Source organism: Peromyscus maniculatus, chromosome X (assembly GCF_049852395.1).
Source record: "Peromyscus maniculatus bairdii isolate BWxNUB_F1_BW_parent chromosome X, HU_Pman_BW_mat_3.1, whole genome shotgun sequence".
Taxonomy (NCBI): Eukaryota; Metazoa; Chordata; class Mammalia; order Rodentia; family Cricetidae; genus Peromyscus; species Peromyscus maniculatus.
In genome coordinates this window covers 51,510,760-51,527,009 of record NC_134875.1, presented here as the reverse complement: position 1 = coordinate 51,527,009, position 16,250 = coordinate 51,510,760, and the positions used below count along the sequence as shown (strand labels likewise).

The window sequence follows — 16,250 nt, the reverse complement described above, 5'->3', positions numbered from 1 at the left end:
GTGTTTATGAAAGAAACTGCTCCTTCAGTTACACAGCCTGGTTTATCAGCCTGAAAACAGGAAGAGTAGCAGAGTGAGTCACAAAAACAGGCACAGGATACCAATAAATGTCAGAGGTCAAACAGAACGGCTATAGGCTTAATACTTTCGCATACTTTGCCCGACTTCTGTTATTTTTTCCAAATACAAAATAAATATGTCACAAAATGAAAAATAGAAAAAATACTTTATACAGTAATAATATTCAAAACTACCTCTAAAGTTTAGAGTGTTTTTTTTTTCTTCAAAAATTGGAGTGGGCTAGGGCTATAGAGACCAGATAGAATAGTACTTGCTGGTCGTGAGCAAGGCATTGCTAGAAAAACAATTGTGGGAAGTGAAGTCTTGGGTTGTATGGATTAGACTAAATGATCTCCTTTAAATAAATGATCTCTTTTAGCTAATTCACATTTATTTTGAGAGACAATCACAAGTAAAATCCAGAATATACACTACATTAAGTACTCATTAATAGACTTTTTTAAAATTAAGTTTTAAATATAAAAAACAAATGCTCTGTGAAAATCAGTGGGAAATACATTTTGTGTGACAATAAAAAATGATATGGCTATAGAAGTTTCTGTCTATTTGGCTTCTTTGGGAAGGGCCCAAATTTTGAATGGATGATACTGATCCTTCATATTTTGTTTCAAATGTCTCAGTAGGCAAAGGTACGTCCACCAAGACTGAAGGCCTGAGTTCAATCCCAAAATCATGTGACAGAAGGAGAGTGCCAACCACTGAAAGCTGTCCTCTGCATTCCACACGCAGGCACCCCCCGCCACACACACACATAAATGTGTGTAAGTTATTTCTTTGTGTAGTTTTAAAAAAATTCACAGGCTAGACTAAATTTCTTCTGTCAACTGTTCTCAAAGAAATTGCACCACTCTTTTTCCCACCACTTACCTCTGGGTAGAAGAGCCTACTTATCTGTAGCAGTAGCCAACTTCTTTTTCGCTATACTGTCAACACTTCTAGAGCAAAGATCATATCCATCTAGATTACCACTTGCTTCAGATTCATTCATTCATTCATTCATCCATTCATTTGGTAAGAATTTACTGAATGAATGAATTTGGAAACTTCATTGTTGTGTTTAATTTTGTGTTTAATCACAAAACTTGTGATTATTCTTTTAAAAAAAAGATTTTATTGATTTTTATTTTATGTAAATAGGTGTTTTACCTGCATGCATGTCTGCATATCACATGCATACAGTGCCCACAGAGGCAAGAAAAGGGTGTCAGGTCCCCTGGAACTGGAGTTAAAGACAGTTGTGAGCCACCATGTGGGTGCTGGGAATTGAACCCAAGTCCTCTGGAAGAGCAGCCAGTGCTCTTAAACACTGAGCCATCTCTTGGGGCGCTGAAATTATTTTCAAATCATTCTCTTCTTCCCTTCATTCTTATATCTGTCTCAACACATATAGTTGCACAGAACAAAATGGAAGGTGTTTATGTTTGCTAGACCTACTTACTGTTTGATGCCCATGTAACTGGGATAAGGTGTTGTGGGTGAAGTCAGTAAGGTGATCAGCAGGAGCTAGGGAGGTGGCTCAGTGAGTAAGCTGCTTGATGTGTGAGCAAGAGGACCTGAGTTTGGGTCTCCAGCACCCGCAGTAAACCCTATACTGGACAGAGCATGCCTGTAACCCCATCATCGAGGAGGTGGAAACAGGGATATATGGGGATTGCTGGCAAGCTAGTCTAGCTGAAGGTAAACCCCAGGTTCAATGGAAGACCCTGTTTGGGACAAAAAGGTGGAGAGTAATCGAGGAAGACATCTGACATCAACCTCTGGCTTTCACACATGGACATGCATGTGCATACAGATACACAAAATACAAAAACATGTACATACACATAAACACATTTAAAAACAGGTGACCAGCAATTTTAGAGAAATGTTGTAACACAGAATTAGACATAAATATTATAATTCTACCCTATCTAAATTGTCTTCTTTTTAGTATGTATTATTAATGTCAGGGTATAAAACTGATGCTGTGGATCATAAATCAAACCAACTCTCTAGCTCTACATTCACCACATACTGGATATATATTCTAGAGCTTTCCCTGAGTTTCTGTTTGCTCTGTTTTATTTTGGCAAAGCTTCGTGGCACAGAGAATCCTAGAACTCTCAATACCCCTAGCTTTTTCTCCCAAGTGCTTGGATTACAGGCATGCACTACCATACCTGACACTCAAATATTCTTCTAACTCAGAGAGACTAGGGCTGGAGAGGTAGCTCACTGGCGAAGCACACCAGCTGTTCTTCCAAAGGATCTAGGTTCAATTCCTAGCACACATACGGCAGCTCACAGCTTTCTGTAGGTCCTGCTCCAGGGTATCTGAGCCATACACATGTAGGCAAAACACGCATACACATAAAACAAAATATTTTTTTTTTAAAAAAGAAAGACTAAAGTAAAAGATACACAGACTTCTGGGTAGTAAAACACGACCTCTTCCTTTGACCAAATTTCATTTGTTTCTTTGAAGGAACAAAGGGAGTGCCCTCTAAACAGAAAGCTTTCCAATAAAACTACAACACAATGCAATTGGTTTTCCGTTTTGGGGATCCTGAGCCCTTTCCCTTCTCGTCAGCCCTGCTCCATTGTTGCCCACGTTTTACACGCTCTAGTTCAGGAAGCACATGGAGAGTTAACAACCACATCTGCTAAAAAGGAAAAAAAAAAGGAGGAAAGGGTTGAAGAAACCCCCAGCTTGCACCAAGTGATACGGGAAGACAATAAAGCACAAACATTCTCAACCACCAACGTTGAAAAATAATTACATGGACTCGCTAGGGCAGTATGAATTTATCTTCAGCTTCGCTGGTTGGAAAACATCCCCTCTGACCTCCACAGTTCCACGGTAAAACCTTCCAAGATTACGGATGGGAATGTCTTCTATTTACCTTTCATAGGGTTTCTTTATGCTCAGGCACCTTCGCAGTTCTAACCTATGAGTCATCCCAACTCCAGTACTTGTGACTTAATGAGTTTAGGTGAGTTATGAACTGGCAAAGGTAGCAGATAAATGAAGAAATTCAGGCTTTTATTTAGACCATTTTCTCTTCTTGAACTGCCATTCCCTACTCCCTACCCTTTCTCACCTTGTTAAATTTGACTCATCCTTTACACCTCAATGTGAACAGCATTCTAACTAGGAGACCTTTACAGACCTCTGAGGTCAGATTGGGCTCTGCTGTGTACTTACCCCATGCATCTCATACTTTCCTATTTTTATGTGTAGAGTATTTTATTATGGTTACTTGCTTTAATCATCTGATTGCCAGCTAGATTCTAAGTTCCATGGAGGCAGAAATACTGTCTGCTTCACAATCAGTGTCTTGACACTAAGATATACTTAATAAATATCCATAGGGTAAATAGAGGTAAGTTAAAGCATTACAGACAAGTTACAGTGCCTTAAATAAAGTTTGTGAAGTAAAGATAAAGAAATAGAATAAAGATATTTTTACCTGAGCATCCGGTGGAGTTTGTGAGGTGTCATCCCACATCCATCATCAGTAAAGGTCAAACAAGGTTTGTTCTTGACTTCCTCGACATCTATAAAGACGGTCCTGGCAGATACATCTGGATCTACAGCATTATCTGCAAAAGGTAGAAATCTGTGATACCAGAACCCCTGCCTTCCAATAATCTATCAAAATCTCCAGTTCAGTACTAACATACCTAAATTTGTCTTGAATTCCTTCCTAGGGATATCCCAGAAGCAAGGAGGCATTAACAGTGGTGCACTTACTGAGTTACGGAGAACAGCGGGCATGGTGGCAGATGGAGCCGTGAAGCTGATTTCTAGGTCTCACATAATGGATGATCCTGCAATCTGACTTTCTCCTTACAAAAGTCAGGGTCTATGGGAAAATGAACTATTTGCAAAGCATTTTGCTTTGATCTGGCTTTCCTACCTCTCGCCTCTCAGCCATTTTACAGCTCGTGAACACGGTAAAAGGTGTATAAAGTGAACAAGTTGAAAGAGCAGTTTGGGTAAAAAAAATGGGTATCTTATGCACATTACTTTTTCTTTGTGAAAAAATTATCTTCTGCTTTTGATATCTGGTCTCCATAGCAAGTTCTAGGATAGCCAGAGAGAGAGGGGGGGGTTGCTATCCCTGTTTATAGTTATAAAGACCTCAAGGAGCCGGGCGGTGGTGGCGCACGCCTTTAATCCCAGCACTCGGGAGGCAGAGGCAGGCGGATCTTTGTGAGTTCGAGGCCAGCCTGGGCTACCAAGTGAGCTCCAGGAAAGGCGCAAAGCTACACAGAGAAACCCTGTCTCGAAAAACCAAAAAAAAAAAAAAAAAAAGACCTCAAGGAGTCAGAGGTTAAAATTAAAACATTTAATTGCCTGCTTAAATCCCAGCGATGGCAGCAAGCCTGTTTAGAGAGAAATAGTGAGTCTGCTGCTTTTCTCTGTGTTAAATGTGAGGCTGTCTAGCCCTTGAAATGGGGAACTGAATTAATGTAGAAAACTGCATAGAAATTTCCATGGTTCCTCCTGAAGTACATTTTCACAAACAGCTAATTATTTTCAAACTTGACCATAGTAAATGTGTCATGTCCTCCATGATAGAGAGTACCACTATCTGAAAGGCCACATCTATCACCATAGGTACCAGTTTACACAATCATTAACTAATGTGGATTACTAGTCTTGTTAGGGTTCGCTAGCCCTGTTAGACGTACATTCTATACAAATGTTGGATAGTACTATTGTTTGGATATGGTTTGTCTCCCCTAAAGGCTTATGTGCTGGAAACTGTCTCTGGTGTGGTGAAGAGACTGCAGAACCTTTAAGAAGCAAAGTCTAGTACAAGATAATTAGGTCACCGAAGATGCTACCTTGGAAGCATTTCACTGTTACATCTGAAAGGACTGAATTAGTTTCCACTAAAATGGGTTGTTTCAATCCAAGGCCACCCTGTGTGTTTGGCTCCTTCTGTACATGTCCAGCTCTGTTTTGACTTCTCTGGTACATTATGATGCCTTGTGATGCAGCTAGGGGGCCCTTTCAGGGATGCTGGCATGATGCCATTTGGACGTTCCAGGCACCAGAATCATGATTCAAATAAACTTCTTTATTTACCATGCGTTTTGCTTGGGCATTTTGATATAGTGACATAAAATGGACTCACACAGCTAGGTACCTAAATCATTTCTATTTCTACTAGTTTGTTTTAATAAACAGAAACTTTCCTTTCTATATATCCTTTCTTTTCTCTCTGACATTCTATATGGCTTTACTGTACCATAGAGGTGGGCTGAGATAGCCACGTGGAGTCCTGATCATATACTTGTATCAATACTGTTGATAAAATCATGTCATTTCTCCATTGGGAACATCTCTTACAATCAAAACAAGTATTAAACTGACTCAAAATACACATTTTTTACAATATAATTATCAGTATCAGTTACAACCACTTGGATTCGTGGAATGTCTGCCAAAAAAAAAATGAGACACAGATTAATTTCAAGTGACACAACAGTGTTGCCAGTCATTGATAAAACTGTCACTGGCTACAATCTGAAAAAAAAATCTGGACAGCTCCAGAAAGGGTTATGAGGCTTACTATAGTCAATCTATAAAATCCAAGTAGGACCTAAGCCCCATATAAATGTGGCGATAGTACTGGGGCTACATTTGAGCAGAAGTTACAGGCTGGTAAGCAAAGGTAGCATTAACAGAAATGCAGTTCGTTACTTTGTAAGAGGCTGGGTTTTTTTTTCTCCCTTAATCAGAAGGACCTAGCATTTTACATCTGTCAGCATTCAGGAAATTTTACTTGGCATGCAGACTCTTATCAGTCACTCCTGCTGGTAGACAGCCAAAGCCATTGAGACCAATACAACCTGTCAACCAGCTGGATAGCATTTATACATGGAAAATGATGCATATCAGGGACTTTTTCCTAATACTTTATGGACCTTCACAATTCAAACACACAATACATGCTGACTCCGATTACACACATGTATACTGGGACATGAAATGTATCAGTTTATGGGCCTCTAACAAAATCATTTCTATTTTTTTTCTCTCTAATGAAACTTTGGGCCACACCTGACTAGGTTGTTTTTATTTGTTTGTTTGTTTTATAGGAGTGCACCAAAGAATCATGAGTTACATAGTGGCTGTCTGCAGCAGTCAGACATGAGCTGAGGGTTCATGAAGGACCGAGAATATGCGGCCCAAGAGAGGTCAGAGTCAGACGGAGCATCAGGGAAACTGAGATCAGTGGGCATGGACTGGCAAACGGAGCTTTGCACTTACTTTCTGGTTCCATGTGGCCTTTCATGAGGCCTCAACAACTCAAAGTATAGCAACATCATCAGTCCATGGATGAACCTCCACGGTGCTAACAAGACAAGCAGTTTCAACCCTACCCCTTGTTGTTCAGCACTGTAAGAATAGGCCAACATGTAAAATATCCTATCACATCTAAGGGAACCGATCTTCGAGCCCAGTTCAGCCCATTTAGACCATGAACAGATAGATATAAGAGAACCCTTCCTCCTTTACCTAGTCGCTAGGTGAGAGCTGTCCTACCTTCATTTGTCTAGTTTGGATTCACAATTCCGTACACTAACAGTCTTACCTCTCCTGTCTTGGTTTGTGCCATCCCTCAGTGAGAGGGTCCTAGCTCCACCTTGCCTTTGGCTACCAAGTTACCAAGGACATGAGAATCCTTATAGCCTAAGCCGTTTCACACTCACCCTCTACATGATTCCTTGTCTTCCCTCCGCCCCCCCCCTGCTGAGACAGAGTTTCTCTGTGAAACAGTCCTGGCTGTCCTGGAACTCACTCTGTAGACCAGGCTGGCCTCAAACTCACAAAGATCTGCTTGGCTCTGTCTCCCGAGTGCTGGGATTAAAGGTGTGTGCCACCACCGCCCTGCTGATTCCTTGTCTTTTAAAACAAATTCTGTACCTGAAGACACATATCAGAACCTGGCAGTGGCAGTGGCAGAGAAGGAGGAGCCTAACAAATCGGTCAGTGACAAGAGAGATAAAGAATGGGAGACTGCTTTGAAATAGTATTTCACAAGCCTCCTATCTGTTCCTGCTCCAGTATGTGGATGTCCTGCAAGGTTGCCAGGGACAGGCTATTGCACTACAAGGCGATTTTCAAATAGGTAGAAGCATAAAAGTAAGGCCATCATCTTTGGTCACAATGCTATTCTTACACACACACACACACACACACACACACACACACACACACACACACACAGTTTCTACATTCAAATGGCAACTATGACTGGAGTTGGAGCTCAATGGAATACTTGCCTGGCATGTGTGAAACCGTGAGTTTGATTCCTATTTAAAAAGTCATTTTTATGGGGCTAAAGAGATGGCTCAATGGTTAAGACCAATTGCCACTCTTGCAGAGGATCCTGGTTTGGTTCCCAGTACCCACATGGCGGTTCACAAGTGTCTACAATTCCCGTTCCAGGGGATCTGACACACTCTTCTAGCCTCTTTGGGCACCGCCCTCATGCATGTGGTACATTTACATACATGGTAAAACACTCATCCACATAAAAAAACAAAACTTTTTTTAAAGCTATTTTTAATCTCTCTCTCTTTCTGCTCTATAGACCCTCAGGTTCTATTACATCTTGCTTTTTCTACTCTCATAGTAATTTTTCTTAACGAACAGGGTTTATCCCCTGTCATCTGTATTACTGCAAGAGCTTCCTAACAATCTTTAAAATCCACATCTCTCTTCTCCAACTCCATTCCTGTAAGATCAACCACCCCAAAGCAGAGCTCTAACCACGAATTCTCCTTGTCAGGCCAGCAGGTCAAATGTCAAGCCTCCCAGTCACATCCTGGTTCCAGCTCACCTTTCTAACCTCATTTCCTACTTGGAATTTGAAGTAAAATGAACCGTGTTTGCGCCCTGAATCTGCCACTTACTAGACCTATGACCTTAGAAAGGTACCAAACCTCTGTTTACTCATCTTTGAAAGAAAAAAATACTAATTTCCAAGGATAAAGCTACAAGGATATTTTTGAAAGCGCTTTATAAATTCTTTTTTTTTAATTTTATTTTTTAATTTAATTTAATTTTACATATCAGCCACAGATTCCCTTGTCCTCCCCCCTCCCACCCACACCCCGCCCCGCCTTCACCCAGACCACCCCCCATTCCCACCTCCTCCAAGGCAAGGACTCCCCTGAGGACTGAGATCAACCTGGTAGATTCAGTTCAGGCAGGTCCAGTCCCCTCCTCCCAGGCAGAGCAAAGTGTCCCTGCATAAGCTCCACGTTCCAAACAGCCAGCTCATGCACTGAGGACAGGTCCAGGTCCCACTGCCTGGGGGCCTCCCGAACAGTTCAAGCTAATCAATAAATTCTTTAAAAGTGTATAGTTTCAACTGTTTGTAAACTCCGTGCTCTAATTAAATTCAAGGACCTATAAGATATTCTTCATGCTTTTGTTCATCCACTTGTTCCTTTTGAGTGGAATGTCCGTCTTCCCCCCCCCCCACCATATCCGCGTCTCAACCCTTCAAATCTCTGCTCAAATGTCCCCTCCTCCACAAAGCCTTTTCTGACCCCTCTGTTCCTGATAAACTTAAGTCACTCCTCTTCTGTCTCCTACAGCACTCATGTACATCTCTGCTCATACATCACTCCCTACATGGTTGGTACAGAAACTGTAAACCTTTTCACATGGTCTGTCACACCTATTAATAATGTGGATCTGGATTCTATCCATTTTCTACCTATCTCGGTTACTTTGTGCATAATGGGCGTTTAATACATGTTTATCAAATGAGTGATCCCCTAAAAATTAATTCAGAAGTAGAGAAAACCGTAGAAGGAAAAGCCAAAATGGAAGTTTTGGATTACCAGTTAACACTCTGATGTTCCTTTTCCCTATTAATATTTGTGACTTGGTTTTAAAAAAAAATCTCTGTATGTGTATGTATATAATATACCCATATTTGAATTCATGATAGTAATCTTAGGCCAGGTCTATTTTTTTAATTTAATGCTTTAAAAAAATCATACAGTGAGCTGAGTGTAGTGGCACATGACCGTAATCCTCGCATTAGAAGGCAGACACAGACAGATCTCCGTGTGCTGAAGGGTAGCCTGATCTACACAGCAAATTTCAGCTCAGCTTGGCTACGTAGTGAGACCCTGTCTCAAAAAAACCAAAAAGAAAGAAAAACAAAAGAAAATCATATAAAGTCGTTGATGTAGCTTAGTGGCAGAGCACTTGCTTAGCATTCATGAGGCTCTGGGTTCAATTCCTAGCATCACAAAAAAAAAAGGAAAAAGACAAATCATGTATTTCAAAATTAAATTACAAATTGAAAATGCTGTTGTTTTCTCTCCTTTGTCTTTTTCAAATAAGCTACATGCATATAGATCTCATTGCACTATTCGAAGGTTCACTGTAGACATACTGAAAACCCTAAAAGGTAGAGAGTCTCCTCAGCCTGGAAATTCAAACTATATCAATGCCGCTTTCCTCCTGAACTTTCTAGATTGCAATCAGTAACCTACTATATAACATTTTGGGTTATAGCCAAACTAATCATCCAAATTCTCCATCACCTTCCAAATAACTCTTCTGGCTCTTCCCATCCCTCACCGACATCATTACAAAAACAAGTCTCATGGCCACAGCGATGGCTTACGTACCCACTGGGGTTCGTTCATTCATGTAGCTTCGAAGCCATTTTCAAGATTTTTGTTCTGTGCTAACTAGCCCCATAAATCTGTCTCCCTTTTTCGGGTTTTTGAAATATTTATAATGTGCTTGCTTTGTGTGCTGCTGAATTTTGGGCAGAACTGCTTTTCTTCTTCGCTTTATGAAGAGAACGTTACTGCAGAAGCTGATGCAGTCAGCTCCAAGGAATCAACCGAAAATGCTTTTTAAGCAAGCACCGGTGCACCCAGAGGTTAAGTCCTTAAGTCCTCCGGATTCATTCCAGCGGTGTGAGGGCGCTCGTGGACTACGGACCCAGCCCTCTGCAGTCTCAGGGAGCCAAATGCACTCGTGTCATCATCTCTTAAGAGATGTCCCATCATTCCTAGACTTTGTCTCTAAAGTTAAAGAAGTCGTTTCCAGATCTTTCCAACGACTCTACACGGTCCTCTGCACTGTTCCTTCGCCAGCTTGGGGCCCTCTGTCGGCCGCCAGCCGCCGTCGAACCCAACCGCCTCGGGGCCCGATATTTTTATGCATTGCTTTTTGATTATTAACTAAGAATCCTAAAGTGACTGGAACATCACGAACCAGACAGAACAAGGGCTCAGGGTCCCTACCAAACTCTTCATACACACCTCGCTTCCTGGGTTTTCTGGGCGAGATCTAGTCCCCCCCACCCCAACCACCAGCACGAGAGAACACGGTGGCCGAGGCCCCCCAGGCCGCCCCGGGCGGACCCGCCCCACGCGCCTCGTGCATTCCTCTCGCGTCCACCGCACCACGCTGGCACCGCTGCCCCTGGCTTGCGACCCGCGGCCCCGGCCCGCCCTCGCCACTCACCTAGCAGCTCCGCGATGGCACTGAAGGGTCGCGTGTGACTGCTGGAGTTGCTCTGGAGGTAGCGGGGGCTCATCTGGGGGCGAGAGAAGGTCCGGTCCCGCGTGAGGCCTCGGCCCGCCGGGCCCATCCCGCGCGCCCCCCGCAGCCCCGGGGACCCGCGCACGCTCGCGGGAGTCCGTCCCCTCGGGGGCCCCCCAGACCTACCGTGCTCAGGCGGATCCCGAAGGCCTGCGGGACGCTGCCCGGCCGGGCCAGTCCGCCGCCCGGCGCGCCGGGGCCCACGGGGGCCCCTCGGTACAGGAGCATTTTTTTGGCCGCCAGGATAGTCGTTTGCCGCTGCCGGACCCTTCGGCCGGCTGTCCCGCACTAGATCGAGCTGTCCCCCGACTCGCAGCTGGCGGTGGCCGTCCCGGACTGGCCCTCCCTGGTTCCCACTCGCAGCTGGCGGAGGCGGGGCGCGCTGCAGCCACCTGTCCTCAGCGGGAGGGGTAAAGCCGGAGAAGCCCAGCGTCTGCCCCGCCTTGTCAGCACCTCTCCTGACCCACGGACTGCCGGGGCTGCCCCACGGCCGTACAGAAATATGGCGATCTCCTGACAGACGCTCCTCCATCCCCGCCCCTAATTAATTCTTGGCGTTTGCCATAGGCCAGACGGCCGAGCGGGAAAAGCGCGAGGGGAGGGGGGGATGGCGGTGCGTGGGGAGGGGCGGGAATGTGGCAAGAGGAGGGAGAGCGTGCATGGGATTTCTGGAGTCCCACTTAGGCTGCATGACTAACAGGCAGGATAAGACAAGTCTTTCAAGTTTGAAGGACTGCAGTTTTGCTATCTGGGAAGATAGCAGACTGGAGCCAAGGGAAATCATTCCAAAAGCTGCTTCGAAAGTGTATGGAAGCACCCGGAACTTTCTAGAATGCAATTGGCAAACTGCCTACCAGTCCTTCAAGCATGCAGGGAGATTTTATAAAAGGAGAAACTGAATTTACTCACTGCAAAATAGGGGATTGATTAAGTTATAGAATACATAAATTAATATACAATTTTGTGCGTTTGCACACTTGTGGTTGCACAGTGAGCGCACCACTTACATTTTAAGGCCAGACACTGAAATCTGGTGTCTCTGTGGCTGGGGTTACAAAATTGCACTACCATGCTCATGCTTGCACAGCAAACACTTTACCCAATGAGCCACACCCAAGCCCCCAATTTTTTATTTTAAAAAGTTTTTGTTACTGCACTTCATTGTTTTTTGTGTGTGTGTTTGTGTGTCTGTGTCTGTGTGCATATGTAGAGATGAGCACACAATTTTCAGGGGTAGGTTTTCACCTTCCACCATGTCATGGGGGTTTGGGGATCGAACTCAGGTGGTTAGGCCTTGGTGGCAAGCACCACTGAGCCATTTCACCTGGCCCAATATTCAACTTTTAAAGGACAAGCCTGTTGTAGATGAATCTACATTTACATATGCTGTGTTGATCAAATGAGGATGGTTAGCGTGTTGCCTTCATATACTTATTTTTTTCATATGGTGTTAGAATCAAACCCAGGTTTGATTAAGGGCACACCAGGTAAGTAACCGACCACCAAGCTGCATCCCTCATTCCTTTTTCTGCATGTGTGTACGTGTGCGTGTGGGGGGGAGGGCGGGGGTGGAAGCCATACATTGTATGTCTTCTTCATTTACTCCCCACCTTATCTTTTGCATCTGAAGCTCATCAATTTACCTAGACTGCCTAGGCCGTGTGCTCCAGGGATCTACTCCAGGCTACCCCTACCACCTCCCCACTGGGCTTACAGACACTTTCATGTGGGTGCTGGGGATCTGAACTCTCGTCCTCAGGCTGTGTGGCAAGTGCTTTACCAGCTAAGCTATTAGTGCTCTCCAGCCTCCATTTGCATGTGTTCATGTGAGGAGGTTTCATGTGTATGAGTATGAGTGCGTGCGTGCGTGCGTGCGTGCGTGCGTGCGTGCTTGTGGGGTGTGTGTGTGTGTGTAAGCCAGAGGTCAACTTTACCTTGGTTTTTTTTTTTTTTTTTTTTTTTTTGAGACAGGGCCTTTCAGTGGCCTAGAATTCACTAAGTTTAGGATGACTAGCCCGTGATCTGCCTGTTTGTGTCTCCCCAGTGTCTCGAGGATTACAAGAGGACACGGACCCTGGGTTCTTTTTTTGTTTGTTTGTTTGACTTTAGAGGATTGAACTTAGGTCCTTCTCCTTGCACAGCAAGCACTTTCTTAACGGAGCTGTTTCACAGACCCCTTTGTTTTCTTTCGCGACAGACTCATTAGTCAGCTCGGGCAGGTCTCTATCTCTCTATCTTCCTTCCTGAGCCTGTGCTTGGACATAGGGGAGGGCCGCCATGCCCAGCACTACATTTATCTCTTGTTTGTGATGAAAACACTTTGAAAAGTCCAGCTATTTAGAAATTTATGGTGCTTTATTGCTCACCGCAGACTCCTTATTGTTTGGTAGCCTACCAGAACTTATTCCTTCTAACTACATACCTGCCGCCCCATTTCTGCCGACGATTGCCTCTCTCAACTACCTCCCAGGTACCTGAATGTAAAATTCAGCCATTGTGACTAGTACTGCAATAAACGTGGAAGTGCAGATGTCTCCTCTACAGCGATTTCATTCTGTGGTAATAATGTGTTTAAATTTTTTATTTAATTTTTTTGAGGAAGCGCCATACACTTTTTCATAATGTGTCTACTAATCTGCATCCCCACCAACAGTTTGTCAAGCTTTCCTTTTCTCCACACCCATACCAGCAATTGTTATATTTATCATGTTGTCATTCTAACTACAGTGAGGTGTCATCTCACTGTGATTTTCATTTTCATTTTAGTTGTACTGAGATTTTTCTGTTTGTGTGTACTGAGATCAGACCTGGGGCATCATGCCCCATCACACTTCCACCGAACTATCTTCAGCTTCCTTTTTACCTTTTATTTTGAGATAGGGTCTCACTGAGGTGCTCAGGCTGGCCTTGAAATGACTTTGCAGCCCAAGGAGGTTGAATATGCAGTCATCCTTCCTCAGTATTCCAAGTAGCTGGGATTGCAGGCCTGTGCCATCAAGCCCTGATGAGCATTTTAAAATAACTTATGGGCTTTTTGTTGTTTTTTCGAGACATGGTTTCTCTTTGTAGCTTTGCACCTTTCCTGGAACTCACTTGGTAGCCCAGGCTGCCCTCGAGCGCACAGAGATCTGCCTGGCTCTGCCTCCCAAGTGCTTTTTTTTTTTTAGAAATTGACTTCCCCCTATAAGTTTCAGGAAACTGGGTAAGAGTTTAGATAGATAGCACACAGTTGGTGGTGAAGAGTCAATTCTTTCACGGTATAAGAATGTGCAAGTTGCCCAGGGCATCCCAGTAATGGAGGGTTTTGTGAGTAGTCACTCATGCTGGGGTAAGGCTTTTTTGCAAAGCAGCTGCATGAATCACCCACATTCCTCTAAGTAGCCCCTCACCCATGCCCCTGTAAGTAAACCCCCAAAATTCACCAAACTGAATTTGAATGGAATAATTTCTTTGATGTGCTCTTGTTCTCTCTATCTGGCACAAATAGAAAGAGACTCCACAAGTAAAGTCATGCAACAGTGTGTAACATGGTACCTTTGACTGGGAAATCAAATATGTGTATGCATTTACATCTAGACCTCTATACAACATGTGTATCCAGTCAACTCAGCATCCACGGGGGACTGGTTTCAGAACCCCGAAAACACCAAATTCTGTGTATGCTCAATTTCCTTGCATAAAATGCTGTAGCAATTGCATATAACCTACCCTTATTATCTCATATACTTTAATTTCTAGATTACTTTTAATATGTAAAGAGTGTAAATGCTATGTAAATCAATGTTGTGCTGTACTGTTTAGAAAAAGTGACAAGAAAAATTTGTACCCATTCAGTTCAAAAATATTTTTAATCTGGGGTTGGTTAAATTATAAACTACCTCAATATATGAATATATAAACTAAGTAATATAAATATATGTATAAGTAATTATAGGTGAATAGTAAATACATGTACAAAATGAAATACATGTATATAATAAAATATATAAATATTTGTATAGCTACAGTACCCATAGATACAAAAAGCTAATTGTAGAGACACAAAAAAACATATAATTCGTTGTGCTTGTCTTTTTAAAACTTATCTTTTTTTCCCCAATACACAAAAGTACAGACAACAAAATAATCTCTGTTCACATATTATTTTGGTGCAGAAATGATTAAACTCACACAGCTATACATACATACTCATAAATAAAATAAATAATTCTGTAAAAATGTCTGCTTTCGAGATGTTTTCACAGAAATGCTTATGTCTGGTGACACATCCAATTCCTTTTTCAGAGCAATCCATTCCATTTCTTCCTCCATCAACACAGCACAGCATTTGGAAAGCCTTGCCCTTCCCTTGGATTTTGTAGTCAAGCCTTGGTCATCTTTCACCAGGCTCACTAAATGCCTTCTAAGATGCATATGTGTGACCCTCCTGTCCTGCTTGCTTCTGGCCATTGGAATGTTATTGCGGAATCTGGGGTCTGTGGCCTGATAAGCATTTAGCATCCTGATTGGCAGTTGGGTCCTAAGCAATCATCAGACCCTCTCCAGCTCTCTCTGTCAGAGGTGATCCCCAGAGGCAAATGAACTGCTAAGAGTCCAGGGCCTGGCCTCTAGTGTTGCTGCCAGTAGGCAGCCCTAAGCAAGAGAGTTAAGTGGATCTATACAGATTCCATCAGTGCTGCTCCACAGGGCAATGAAAGGGCCGTGACAGGAAGTTCTACTGTGTCATCCTCAAGCAAGGCTTCTGTAGCAGCTGGCACATGAGTGAAGGAAGATGGATTCCAGAGTCCTGAGCTATTGTGAAACCCTGGGGTTTGCTACACAGAACCAGGAAGTGCTGCTGCAGGACGTGGCAGAACCTGGGAGCATCCCTGCTAGTTTTGATCCAGGGGCTTAGCTGTAGAATTTAAGTCCAGTTTCCCTCTGCTCTGGGGCCTTTGGGTCATAAGCTTTGAACTTTTTACGTGCTCTTTGCTATTTCATGCTGTTTGTACACTTTGTCAAGGTTGAATGCCTTGCCCTGCAGGAATCACACACAGAAATGCTTGGCGTTGTCACAGTGGGCTCCAGGGAGTGGATGAGTTTCTTCTATCATGTTCTGACCTATTTTCTAAGATCACATACCCTGAGTTCTTGGATGGACATGCTGAAGCCCGAAAGGTATCAGGGTGGAGATCAGCCAGGTGCCTTTGGAAAGCTGAGCATAGGAAGGCACTGGTTCCTGTCCTGACTCCACTGAACTGGCCTGTGATCTTAGAAACAGATAATCTTCCCAAGGAAGCACACTGAACCAGAGCATGTGGGCAGAAGGATGAGGGACAGACACCTGCAGGAAGTGAGAAAACAGTGCTGAACAGAGAAGGAAGTAGAACTAAGATGCAGCTTCCCTGACATTTCAGAAGACTGCATGTGCTCCAAGAGGTCATGATTTGCAACAAAGAGCTAGGCATTTATGGGCCATCTTTGAGCAGTCGATGGATACGGGCTATCACCTGAGGATGATGCACAACCTTAGGCACATTAGGCATTCTTCAAACAAAGCCATTCCTGGAATCAGAATCATCTGTGTACTATGACCACCAGCATTCCC

At 43.6% G+C, this 16,250-nt stretch overlaps 1 protein-coding gene across 3 annotated transcripts in view; it reads right to left on the bottom strand.

Annotated features, from left to right (window-relative positions):
* Window positions 1-11,194, bottom strand: part of Morc4 (MORC family CW-type zinc finger 4) — a 54,706-nt gene extending 43,512 nt beyond the window's left edge. Inside the window, exons 1-3 of one of the 3 annotated variants that reach the window (XM_042268711.2) lie at window positions 10,790-11,194; window positions 10,586-10,658; window positions 3,531-3,663 (exon numbers count right to left, since the gene is read on the bottom strand). In XM_042268711.2, coding sequence (XP_042124645.1) covers window positions 3,531-3,663; window positions 10,586-10,658; window positions 10,790-10,891 — 308 coding nt within the window. In that variant the 5' untranslated portion in view covers window positions 10,892-11,194. The remainder of the gene's footprint in view (window positions 1-3,530; window positions 3,664-10,585; window positions 10,659-10,789) is intronic. The other 2 variants (XM_042268710.2, XM_076561961.1) reach the window with 2 other exon arrangements.
* Window positions 11,195-16,250: the final 5,056 nt, after the last annotated feature.